The sequence below is a fragment of the Rutilus rutilus genome (assembly GCF_951802725.1).
Source record: "Rutilus rutilus genome assembly, chromosome: 18".
Classification (NCBI taxonomy): domain Eukaryota; kingdom Metazoa; phylum Chordata; class Actinopteri; order Cypriniformes; family Leuciscidae; genus Rutilus; species Rutilus rutilus.
Window position 1 is genome coordinate 7,814,624 of NC_140231.1, and position 14,196 is coordinate 7,828,819.

Sequence of the window (14,196 nt, forward strand, 5' to 3'; positions counted from 1 at the left end):
TGTCACAGAAACTACATACTTCACCTTTAAAGTCCCCATGAAATCAAAATGTAAGTTTTTTGGCTTTAACCCCCTGGGGTCTGCTATCGCGCCGGCGCGATAGGCTCGCTTTTTTTCTTATCAGTGCAAAAGAGACAAGAGAATACTCTGTTGACTTTGATCTTGCATACAAGTTTCATACATCAATCGATCCTGTTAAGTGTGTATTTTTTGTGTGTATACTCACAATAAAAACAAAGTGTTGTGCTTTTTGCCAAATAAAGACAAATAAACATGATGCGAGTTCTGCTTTCTCTCTGTCAGTGAAGTCCATTCTGAAACGCGTCTGAAAATGAACTGTAACTCAACGAATACTCAGTCAAACAGGCATACAGACACACAGGCATGAAGCTTGAATTCTCTTCTTTTAAATGAAGTAATTTTTATAAAAAACAAATATTCTCAGTTTATGTAATATGTATGAAAAGAGAGAGGTGTCAGTCGTTCTCATCTCAGCTCATTATGTTTTAATGTGACCCCGCCCACGGAGAGTGCGCGCTATTCAAACGCAAATGATCTGAGGCAATCCATGCAAACCTGCGAGCGCCCACATCAGCTGGATAACACACACCGCGAGTTCACTTTCAGACTCATGTACTTTACGACACTGTGAGGAATAATACTATCTTAATAATAATCCTGGAAAATTTACCTCAGAAGTGCTGGAAGTTTCATTTCGAGGAGCAACGGATCCAGCTGAGGAATAGGTCAGTTCTATATTTGCTTTGTTCTAATCGCAATAGTGTCTGTACACGCAAAAAGACTGTTTAAATATAAATCGCGTTTCTGAGTGTGAATGAATGAATGCACAGATGCGCGCTGTTGTGTAGCTACTACAGCTGGCAAAAATACTGTTTAATATGTACTCACTCTGAATGACACACACACACCTGGACACAGTATGAATGACCACAGGACTTCACTTTAGCACTTGAATGGACATGCGGTTGACATATCACACAAGGACAATGATAACACCACTCAGCCACAACAACCTCTGCTCACGGACACAGTCTCAGCTGCCCACAGAGCTCACCACAGACAGACATATTAGAACTGCTCCAAGATTCAGCACCCAAGGACGACTTCTTGGAAAACAGCCAGGAAAACCAGGACAACATATCACAGCCTCCGGACACACCAGAGCAACAGCCCCTCTTACCAGACACATTATCCCTCTCTCCAGCATCTCCACTTCTGTGCTTCTCAGAGAAAATGGAAGAACTGGTGTATGATGGAACCAAACTATCCCACTCTTTTGCTGTGAGCAAATCAACCAAAAAACAAAACAAAAATTATCAACCAAAAAACGTCAGGCCTCGCAAACACTAAAGCCTGCAGGCCCAGCTCGCGCTCCCCCTCCTCCTGTGAGAGCTGTTCGGCCCCTTTGCCACAACGCCGGGGCCCACACCCTCCTCCATCTGCTTGAGGTGAACCAAAAACAACTGATACCAGCTCTCAGTGATATGTGTCGGGTCCCGCTATGATAACAGTAACTTTCTCAAATGTTTACAGAACAAGCGGGAACCCAGTGTGCCTGTATCTTTCTCTATTGATGTTCTATTACATGATAGAAAGTCTAAGGCCTTCAAAAGCCGTACAGCAAACCCAACTAATCTAGTGCCTATTACACGTCAAACTAATATTGCTGTGGGGACAAAAAGTAAGACTGTTAAGTTAGCACTTTTAAACATCAATGCACTTAAAAATAAATCACCTCTAGTCAACGACTTAATAACCACAAATAACCTGAATTTTATGTTTCTAAATGAAACATGGCTAGAAGACAGCTGCAGTGCAACAGTCCTCAATGAAACAGCCCCTCCTAACTTTACTTTTATGAGTGTATGCAGAGCGGGTAGAAGAGGTGGGGGTGTATCTGCTCTTTATAAAGATGTCTATCAATGTAAGCAAATATCATTTGGGAATTACCCATCTTTCGAATATCTGGGTATTGTGTTAAAAGATGCTCCACGCATTTTACTTATCATTATTTACAGGCCTCCAAAATACTCTCCAGCCTTTGCTGATGACTTTACTTTGCTGATAACTGTTATCAACAATTACCTCAGAGTTTGACTGTTTTGCCATTGCTGGAGATTTTAACATCCACATAGATAATGCAGAAACCAATATGGCAAAAACTTTTGATCTGACTCAGCATGTACATGGACCCACACACAATCGTGGACACACTCTAGATTTACTTATCTAGATTTTGGAAGAAACCTTACAGCACCTTAAAACATCAGCCTGCGCCCTTGACGCACTTCCCACATCTTTTTTCAAAAGTGTGTTAAACTGTTTAGAAGCAGATCTCCTAGAAGTGGTAAACTCCTCACTTCTCTCTGGGAGTTTTCCAAACTCCCTGAAAACTGCAGTTGTCAAGCCCCTCCTGAAAAAGAGCAATCTGGATAAGACCATATTAAGCAACTATAGCAAAGCAGGAAGCAAATCTTCCTTTCATTTGCAAGATCATTGAAAAAGTTTTCTTCAATCAGCCGAACAAATTCTTAAGCTCGAATGGATACTTTGACAATTTTCAATCTGGTTTCCGACCGCATCACAGCACACAGCTCATAAAGATAATAAACAATATTCGCTTAAATACTGATACAGGCAAATTATCAGTGCTGGCACTATTCGACCTCAGTGCTGCATTTGACACTGTCGATCACAACATACTTCTTGACAGGCTGGAAAACTGGGTCGGGCTTTCTGGGATAGTCCTAAAATGGTTCAGGTCATACATAGAGGGGAGAGGTTATTATGTGAGTACAGGAGACCATAAGTCTGAGTGGACATCCATGACATGTGGAGTCCCTCAAGGCTCAATTCTTGTGCCACTCCTGTTCAACCTGTATATGCTCCCACTGAGCCAAATAATGAAAAAGAACCAAACTGCTTACCACAGCTATACAGACGATACACAAGCTCTACTTAGCCCTATCGCCTAACGATTACAACCCCACTGACTCCCTGTGCCAATGCATTGATGAAGTCAACAGTTGGATGTGCCAAAACTTTCTTCAGTTAAACAAAGACAAATCTGAAGTCATTGCATTTGGAAACAAAGATGAAGTTCTCAAGGTGAACGCATACTTTCACTTTAGGGGTCTAACAACTAAATATCAAGTCAGGAATCTCTGTGTGATTCTGGAGTCAGACCTTAGTTTCAGTAGTCATGTAAAAACAATAACTAAATCAGCATACTATTATCTAAAAAATATTGCAATAATTAGATGCTTTGTTTCTAGACAAGACTTCACCTGCAGGTGTTGTAATGGACTCCTCAATGGCCTTCCCAAAAAGACCATAAGACAGTTGCAGCTCATACAGAACGCTGCTGCCAGGATTCTGAGCCTCAGGTCTTTACACTGGCTCCCAGTTACATTTAGGATTGATTTTAAAATATTATTACTGGTATATAAATCACTAAATGGCCTAGGACCTAAATACATTGCAGATATGCTCACTGAATATAAACCCAACAGATCACTCAGATCATTAAGATCACATCAACAAAAATTACCAAGGGATCACTCTAAGCATGGCGAGTCTGCTTTTAGCTACTATGCCAGCCATAGCTGGAAGCAGCTTCCAGAAGAGATCAGATGTGCTCCTACAGTAGTCACATTCAAATCCAGACTCAAAGCACATCTGTTTAGCTGTGCATTTAAATGATTGAGCACTGTGCTACTGTGCGTCCGACTGATTACACTGTATTTTATGTCTGCATTCTCCTTTTGATTCTAAACTACTCTATTCTTCCTTTTGATTCTAAACTGAACTAAAATGGCACTGATTGGTAACCAGTGTTTTGCACTAAATCTGTGGAGTTTGAGAGGGATTGACTCATGACGGTCAAGGGAACACTGTGGTGACTAGTACAGATTACTAGTCTGGTACGGATTATCAAGAGAACACTGTGGTGACTAGTACAGATTACTGGTCTGGATTGGTACAGATTACTAATCTGGTGGGCTCAGATAATCCATGGTACTGTAGTAGTGGGGGAAACCCCGATGGTCCTGATGACCAAATTTGTGAGCAAGTGCTCTAGTGCCTCTCTAGAGACGTCTGTAGAGTTGTATATGCTAACTGAAAATCCACAGAAGAATACTGACCGTCATGGAGAAATCTCAGAGTCAAAATAAGATACACCAGTGTTTTGCCAGATGAGAAGTTTATTCCATGTATCATCTTTTTACTATTTTAATTCATTTTACTCTAATTCATTTTAAAACTGTATAATTTATCTCTTTTAATTCCTTTTATAACTGTTTTAATTTCCCCTGCTTTTATTTTGTGTCTATTTTCTATGCAAAGCTCTATGAATTGCTATAGTGTGATTATTATAATTCCTTATGTAAAGCTTTTGAATAACTGTTTGAATTTTCCTTGCTTTTATTTTGTGATTATTTTATTCCACTCTATGTAAAGCACTTTGAATTGCCATAGTGTAAGAAATATGCTATATAAAAAAACTTGCCTTGCCTTGCCTATCCATGCTAGGCTGCATGGATGCGGAGGGAGTTCTCACCCAGAACGGAACCATACTGCCAATCCAAATTATATGCTAATTGTCAATCGTATTTGACGATATTGGTCCTGACAGAAATAGCGCTTTTAACAATATAAATTGGTTTAAAGCAGCTTTATAGTGATAATAGGAAATTATAGTAACAGACATTGTTTTCGCTTTACAGCAGCTCTAGAATAAAGTTATTGTCAAGCTAAAGTTAATCAAGTTGATTGATTCACTTCCATTGCAAAGATCATTAGTTATTAACTTAGGGGCCGCTAACACGACACCGTTCTCAACTCAACGCACTCCGGCCTGCTCATCCGCACAAAACAGTGCCTGGTGGCTCGAGAACACAAAGCCTGAAATAGATTCCAAGATGCAAGCCTTGAAAAATTGTGAAAAAAAGGTTATCTCTGCGCAAACCTCAAAAACGCAAACCCGCAAAAACGCTGACGGCTTGTACATGCGCATTACGTGTTTAGTCTATAGGTATGCACGTTTGAATATATATGTACGCATTGTTTATCGCTTCCACGTAACCACGTGAACCGGAATTATCCCGACAACATTTTAGCTGTGTCCCAATGTTGAAGGCTGCATCCTTCGAAGGACGCAGACTTCAAGGATGCAGCCTATGCGTCCTCTGAAGGACGCACCATGTAGCCTTCCTAGGATTTCCTAATTGTGCAACCAGGTGTTCCCGATCACCGCTCCTGGCACCAAGCAACGGTGCGAGAGGACAGCTGCTATCCTGATCATTCATTTTGATAACTGAGTAAACAGCTATGGAGCCAGAAATGGCTATTGTCATTTTTATGTTTTATATTTTACTGGAGGTCATGGTGTGCCCCGGCGCTGCCGGATCATGTATTTTCGGTTTAGCCCTGTTTGAATACAAAACCCAATTTAATATAAAAAGTCTGTCACGGTTGCCAGGCGACAAGAACAATCCTCCGTAGGCTAGACCGGTCCGAACGCTTCAGATGCGCCCTTTGATATGGGACGCTGCTGTAGTTAGCAACAATTTGTTAATATTGTGACAATAAGCCTACATTTTGTTACTTTAATTTTCGGAACTGCATATTTCGTATTCACTTACAAATGTGAAGTAACCTGAAGTACTTTTTTCCCTCACATCACAATGTGATTACATTACACTGCACAAAAGTATATAATGTAACAACCAGATATTACTGTATATTGAAAATATACAGAAGTAAAATGCAACATAGCCTACGCAGTAATGCAGTAGTAGCCTAATATAAATGCAGTAGTTATTAAAAGTACTTTTTTCAGAAAGCCGTCGATTGAATCAGCCCTGCAAACCTGTTGGTAGACAACTTAGTGGATAGTGGAAATATGCGCTCAAACGCTCTGGAGACCATGATGTCCCACCAGCAGGAGGCATTACCAGGGGCAGCCCATCCCGGTCCAGCAGCTCAGCTCAATAGAGTCTACATCAATTTTTTCTTATTTTATGTATTGTAAAATTAAATGTTTATGTTGATTTTGATATGTTTAACGTATTTTGTAAATAGTTGGAAAAAGTACTTTAATGTAGCCTAAAGAACAAATGATTTTCATTTACCAATTTTATTTGAAAAAATAAAAAGGTATAGAATTTGTTTCATGCAGAAAGTATTACTGTCATTACAAAAATAAACAATGTCCAGAACAATTCATTCTCTTTTATTTACACAATTAAAGTTGCATAAAAATAAATGTACATAATTTTTCTTTTAAAAAATAAAAGTGAAAAAAGTGAAACAAGAATATGTAGAAAATATATATATTTTTCAATCATTCTCTCAAGAAGAGAAAACAGCCTGTCCATCCTCTTCCTTCTTTCCTGTGCACTCCTCGCCTCTGCCTCCCTCTGTAGTTGCATTTCTTCTCTGATCAAGTCCAAAAACTCGTCCTGTCTCGCTGCCTTTGTGCTGGTGCTGCTGCCCCTGGCTCCTCCTCACCGTGGGCACCCACTACTGAACTCGGCCCTGGTGTGTCCTCAGGGATTGAGGCGATGAGGACAGGGGGGTTGGTGCAATGCATCTGTCCCAACACCTCATCCATGAGGACAAACCAGGGCCAAGCTTCAGCAGTGGGTTTCCCACTCACACCCTCTCCTGTCCCAGGACACTTGCAATCCTAAAGGCAGAGCAAATGAACCATGGCTTGTTAACAACAACAGGACAATACATTTCAGCAAAGATGTGTGTATTACTGTTCTTTATATATATAGACCCATTTTTTCCTGAATTGTTCTAAAAAAGCAGAAAAGGGTACTTAACACAGAGGGGCAATCTTAAGTGCATTGTTAACACTGCAAAATATGACACATCAAGACATGCATACAAAATACTTAAGAAATCATATTTCTGTATACTAAAATTTGGTTAAAACCACATACCTTGCATGACAGCACTACAAAAACACATAAAAGTGAAACCCCATTGCCTTATCTACTGCTTTTCTTATTGTTTTGGGCTTTATTGGGTGAGTGATATTTCTTATAATACACAAGTGCAAATATTACAAATAGGTCATTAAACTAATAACGTTATTACCACAAGTTTTGCCTAAAACTACCTGATAAATGAAGCCATGCAATGGTGAAGGAGTTAAGAAGAAGTTTATAAGAAAATTTAACTCTGGTTTCGCTAGCTATTTGAGTAAATGAAAACATAATACTTACATTTAAATGTGAATTTGCTGTCCACCACCGATCTCTAGTCTCGGCTGCCTTTAAAAATAAATAAATAAATGCTGTCTTCAACGGCGCGCAATGACTTATGGGGTAGAATAGGCCGCTAAGTGTCCATTTATGTATCCTTCTTTTCACGGGGAAACGAAGGGTGCATTTGGCGTCGCTTTTGAATCAGGGAAGCCTTCGTCGCGGCGCGATGACGCAACCGGCCTTCGAATACGGCCTTCGAAGGATGGAGAATTGAATTGGGACAGCCTTCATCGAGCCGCGGTGACGCAATCGGCCTTCAAATGCGACCTTCCAAGGATGCAGCCTTTGAATTGGGACATCCTTCGTCGCGCCGCGGTGACGCAATCGGCCTTCAAATACGGCCATCCGGCCTTCAAATACGGCCTTCGAAGGACGCAGCCTTCACTTTGGGACACAGCTTTTATCTGTACAGAGGTAAAGGGAAGGGAAGGAGGCCTTCACAGGAAGCTGCAGCTAAAATTGGTCTCTTGTTAACACATTTTCTATTTTCTTACCTTATTGATGAACAGGAATTAGTTTGCAAGTAAGCTGCAAATTCCTCCATTAAAGGCAGCTGCCTAATAATCTTCTGATACATGTAGCACAATCAAGTGAAAATCGCTATGTGGCATAAATGATAAATCTATTAGGCAGTATATTATTACTTTTATTCCAGTTTTCTTCAAAACAAAAAGTTGCATCATAAATGACGCAAGCATGATTCGGCTTAGAACGTTTAGTGCAATGTGAGTGCAGGCCAGTGGGGGAGGGGGGACAATCATGCCATGGTACAGTACAAGATAACTGTGCCTAGTGTGAGTACACCATAAGGCCAACATATTCATACTAAAAGCCAAAAAACTTCAATTTTGACTTTAAAGCAGGGGTGCCCAAGTATCAAACACACCTGAACCAGCTAATTAAGATCTTCAGGAAAACTTGATAATTACAGACAGGTGTGTTAAAATAGGTTGGAGCTGAACTCTAAATATACTCTCCAGGAACAGGACTGACAGTGTTCTAAGAGTAATTGAAGCAACACTAAAATGCTCAATTTAAAGCACTTTAAAAAGAAAGACAAAAATTATAAAGGCTGCATGAAGAATACCAGAACAGCATCGCAATTGTTTGCAAGTTAAATGTATGGTCAGAATAAACTAGTAGCCTACTGTGGTTTGTCTCTCTAAGATGCCTACACCAACAACGAGGTTGTCTACATCTGGACAGCGGATGATGAGAAATCTGTTTCTGTGGCTCCTGATGGCTCTAGACTCAACCAGTATGACCTGTTGGGCCATGTCATTGGCAAAGAGACGATCAGCTCCAGTACAGGTAATTACTGTTCTCTTTTGTGCCAGTCAGATTTTTTTTTTTTTTTATGGTTTAGAAAAAAATATCCAAATGTGAACTCAAAACTTGGTAGAGATTGAGTGAAATGATCAACATCCTGACACACAAGTCAAACGTGTCTGTGTGTGTATTTATACAACACTTAGCCAAGAGGCCTTCTATTTCACCAGATCAGCAAACCTTATCATCATTTGTATGTATCACTCCACTTGTTTCTGCACATTTTAGACTAGCAGCATTTCGTCCAGCGAACGATAATGATGGAGGAGAAAACCCAAAATAATTTTCTAAATACTACTGTTGTTGTGTCACGGAATGTAGTGTTAAATCAAATCTGCTGTTTACTTATAAAATGATGTGGAGTAAAATACACATAAAAAAAGTCACAAAAAAAAAAAAAGGTATGAATACATACAAACAATACCTAATGCCACAGAGTCTCACTAAACAATACCAAATAACATTCACTAAAGACACAAAGAAGAAGATGGCCAGCAGAGACACTTTGGATTTCCACCCCACACTCAATATCCAACACGCAAAGTGACACAAAGTATTAAACACACATTTCAAACCCAATGCTACTACGCAAATCAAATTATGACCACGGCCAACCCCTCCCGCTTAACGATCCAACGAAACAAAGGGAAGAAAATACACAAACAACTACTGACATACAAATGTACGTACAAAATAAGATTCTACACTTGTCATGTGGGTGTGTGGAGATGAACCCAATTGCAGACAGTAGTCACAGCAACACAGTTTATTGTACAAATAACAGGAAAAACAAAGCCCACGAGGGGGCAAAACAAGACAAGACAGGACTACGAGTGACTAACTAGACTATGACAATTAACTAGACTATAAACAAACAGCAAAAACAGAACTTTCTCTAGACAATACTCTTGACAGGACACTCACAAGGTTTCACAATGAATAACACACAATGTACCGACACAGGACAGAGAACATGAGGGGATTAAATAGGGAGCAAACTAATCAGGAACAGGTGAAAGCAACAATCTAATGATTACAAGATGAGATAACAAGAGGGCGGGGTAAGGTGACAAGACAACGCAAGCACACAGCCAAAACAAATGGCCATGTGCTTACACATAAAACATGGGCCTGTCATGATCCTGCCTCAAGACCAAGGAAAATCAGAGACAAGAAGGCAGAATCATGACAACACTTGTAATAAAAACCAAAATAACAAAAAAATTTACTCAGGAACAGAATTAACTCAATTTAGAGAAAACTCAAAACAATAAAAATAAAACGGCAAGTTATGCCAACAAAAGCAGTTCAGTTGAGACCCAGGCAAAGCAGCAGTGCAGTCGAATCAGTAGGTTTAAATCCCGACCTCAAATAAATTACAGGAACCCTTGGACATAGTCACACCTGCTGAACATAAGAAACAAAATTACTTAGAATTAAAAACAAACTCAACTAAATTAAAATAATACATACCACAAGAGGTTCACAGCACTGTACTACACATCGTCACTCGCCTTATGAGATTGTAGCCGCTTACTAGACAACACACTGAAAACATGTCAGTCTCTCGTTAACAAAGATCACTTAAAATTCCTGGCAGCTATTGCAAGAGCCAGTGCACACCAGAGAGAAAACCAGAGGATGCATCAAACTCTCCTGTTGGCCACAAATATACTAGGTTTGGGCGATATATCTCATGACATTGTTAGGCGCATCTCGTCAGTAAAGCCGGTTCCTTGATTAGTAGTAAATCGCCATCACCTGCTTTCAGATGGAGCGGCATATCGCAGGCGATACGTCCGTGATATTAATGCGATATAGCTCAGCTTGTCAGTTAACTACGGCTCTTTGTTGTGAATGCCGCTCCATCTGAAAGCAGGTGATGGCGATTTACTACTAATCAAGGAACCGGCTTTACTGACGAGATGCGCCTAACAATGTCATGAGATCTATCGCCCAACCCTAAAATATACCAATGTTAACATCTCAATCAAGTTCATAGTTTAAGATTCAAACCCAATGCTACTACACCTACCGTTACTCACAACGTGAAGTTTACAATGGGCAGAACCCATAGTGACGCATACCCGGCCAACAAACCACTCACATTTTTATACTCCCCAAACTGGGCACTGATAGGCTCACAGAGTTGGCATGACACCAACCAATAACAGGAAGGGTTATACATCACCCTGCTACATTCAGCATCCGCAGGAAGAAAATACATTGTCGAGCTGCTCTCACTTGCTGTGTCTGTATGGTGGGACCAGGAGAGATCATCAGAGATGTGGACACCACGTAACTTGTAGCTTTTGACCTTTTGAACCTCCACTCAGTTGATGTGTAATCCACAATCATCTCCTTTGTTTTGCTGACATTCAGGGAAAGGTTATTGTCACTACTCCATGCTGTGAGTCAATTGGAGATGAGGCCTAAGCTGGTTGCAATTGCAAACTTGCAGATAATATTTGATCTGTCTTTTGCCATACAGTCATATGTTAACAGGGAGTACAGAAGGGGGCTAAGAACGCATTCCTGTGGAGCACCAATACTGAGTGTGGAGGACATGCAGTTGCACTTGTGAGAAAGTCCAGAATCCAGTTACACAGTTGGCTGTTTAGGATTTGGGGATGATGATGTTGAATGCAGAGCTAAAGTCAAACAGAAGTATCAGAGGGCAGCTGTCATAAGCCCCTTTCACACAGAGATTCCGGAAAATACACGGATAAAGTGACCCGGGATTTGACCCGGGTTCATTTGATTTAGGTTCATACACTGCCAGTGATTTGCCGGAATCTGAGAGTGCGTTCACACACAACCCGTAAAAATCCTGTAAAGACACGTGACATCGACGTGACATGTAATGTCTCAGCAGCGTCTTCAGTTTGCTTATGAGCTGTGATTTCTCTCTCTCGAGAAACTACGCTTGTGCATTTTTTCTCTGATTCGATCATAAACTTGCGCATTACGTACCGTTTCACAGCTGGCGAACGATCCCGGCTTCAGCGTCATCACTACGACACGGCATTATTACGGCTTTTGTTCACACAGCGCGCGTTCCGGAACTTAACACGGCAATGTTACTAGGTCCCCAACCCGGCATCGATCCCGGCATCAATCCCGGGTCATGTTTGCGTTCACACAGAAGGCGTTCTGGCAATTTGCCGGCAATTTCCCGGGTTCAAAGCGCTGTGTGAAAGGGGCTATAGTCAGTAGTAATTTTCACCACTGGAGGTGTGTCGTCAGCCTCAATCTGAGCTTGTTAGGCTCAAAGGAGGTTGAAGTACCTAAAATATAATCTAACTCTCTCTCCCTGTAGGCTCTTTTAGCAGCCCTAATAGCTTTTTGAAGGCCGTACCTGGACTTTTTTGTAGGCTATGAAGTCACGATAGTTAAAAGCAGTGGCCAGGGCTTCTGGATGGGAAATGCCCATACATAGACAGTTGTGAGGACATCCTCTGTGCATTTGTTAATATAACTGACAACAGAGTTCGTATATGCATCAATATCAATGCCTGCTGAATTCTGAAACATTTCCCAGTCTGTGGATTCAAAGTAATCCTGGAGTCTGGAGATGACACTCCATTTGTGGATTGGTCTGACAGCTGCTTTTTCCAGTTTGAGGCATTGTCTGTATGCAGGTAACAGCAGTATGCTAATATGGTCATCTTCACCAAAGGCAGGCCAGGGGAGGGATTTGAAACTGTCTTTCAGTTTCATATTTACATATTTAAGAATAACTTTCCTCATGTTATATCTATTAAAATCCCCTACAACAATAAACGGGTGTTTCTTTTCCAGTCCATTTACAGTAAAATAGAGATAATCTAGAGTTTTGGTTTTATCCACCTGTGATTGCATGTAGATTACAGTTAGAATGATTAAACTGAATTCCAGAGGGAGGTAGAAGGAACACACTTTAATTGCTAACAGTTCAATATCAGAAGAACAGTTCGTTGATAATACTGTATCATCCGTGCCCAAGCAATATATAATCATAAACATACCCCGCCACCTCTGCTCTTATAGGAGTTTAATGTCCTGTCCTGATGGAAGACATAGAATCCTGGCTGTGTGATGGCTGCGTTGGGCACCGTGTTGTGAAGCAACATTTCACAGAAAGCCGCACCTAGCAGTTTCTTATCTTTCTGAAAGGTAATCCGAGCATTAACTTAGTCAAGCTTGTTATTGAGTGACTGAATGTTCACCAATAAAATACTGGGGAGAGACGATAGTCCATACAGTCAATACAAAAACACTAATTGATTCAGGAATGAAATAAGGTTTTAAACTTTGATATTATTAGAATTTTACACACCACCTTGAGCGAGGCTCAACCGACAAGCAACGCAGTGCCAGAGTAACATTGACCAGCACTGATGTCTGTCTGATGAAATCTCCTTAACCCTTGAAAGGATGCTATGACAACGATTCATCAGTGCACCTGGACATGGCAAACTGATTTATTATTTTTACGAAATTATGACTTGACCTAGAGAATGAAAGCTATATCAGATATGGAACATCAGCATTACCTCCTTCCCTTTTACCCTCCATGGCCTCAACACAGCTCGTTAGAGAAGGGTTGCACTTTTGGGCTTTACCAAGTTGTTCTCTCCCCATCTTCTGAGAAGGTTCTTGATCAGGAATCTCATTATCTGCGTTACCCACACTGGAATATACAGATAACCTTAACTCAGAGGGAGAATCTGGAGAAGCAAGAAAAGTGTCAGACAGATCAATCACATCCTCATTTTTGCGTGCCTGTGCACGAGTGACAGCACATGCTGAAAATGTGTAAGGGAATCAGCTGGCAAGCTCCGCATCACAAACCGGAGTCTTCGCTACAATTGGGTGATGAAAAACTTTAGCACCGGCCAGGTAATTTCCCAAGATTAGACTTGAGCATTCCCCCACTTTTACAGGACTTGAAACTAGATCAGAGGTCAAAAACACAGTATGAAGAGGAATTTTAACACAGTTCAATTCGATTCCATGAACCAACGCATCAGTTCCAGTGTACGTCACATCTGAGAATGGTAATGCACTTTCCTGTATAAACAATTGAGCTGACCCCGTATCCCTCAAAATCGTGATTGAATTCATAGTACCATCAAGAGAAACTGACACACTACCCTTAAATACAAAGGGAGTAAATGCAGAACTGTCTGAAAAATTCTCAACACCAGACATTTGCTCAAGAACAATATTAGCTACACTTCTTGGTTTGAAGGCAGCATTCTTTTTCTTCCAAGCTTTACAATCAACAATAAGATGATTTGGGTCTAAGCATTAAAAACAAACTCTTATTCTCAACACTCTTGCTCTCTTCCTTACCCTGCACTGCAGAGCACATCATAGGTTTCATTGAGCGAGTGCACATCAAAGGTTTCTCCACACTTGAAGACATCGAAGTACTATGATTCGGGCTAGCAGCAGAAGAAAATTCAGTCTTATGTGTCAGAATATATTCATCCGCCAACATTGCAGCAGCTGAGAGGAACTTAACCTTTTGGTCATTTAGGTAAATCACTAAATTGTCTGAAAAACTATTTTTAAAATCGTC

The 14,196-nt window shown here is 40.7% G+C and overlaps 1 protein-coding gene across 1 annotated transcript in view; it reads left to right on the forward strand.

The window, feature by feature from the left end:
* Nucleotides 1–14,196, forward strand: part of gabra3 (gamma-aminobutyric acid type A receptor subunit alpha3) — a 424,636-nt gene that overhangs the window by 300,517 nt on the left and 109,923 nt on the right. Inside the window, exon 7 of the mRNA XM_084386916.1 lies at nt 8,469–8,612. Within this exon, the coding sequence (XP_084243042.1) occupies nt 8,469–8,612 (144 nt within the window). The remainder of the gene's footprint in view (nt 1–8,468; nt 8,613–14,196) is intronic.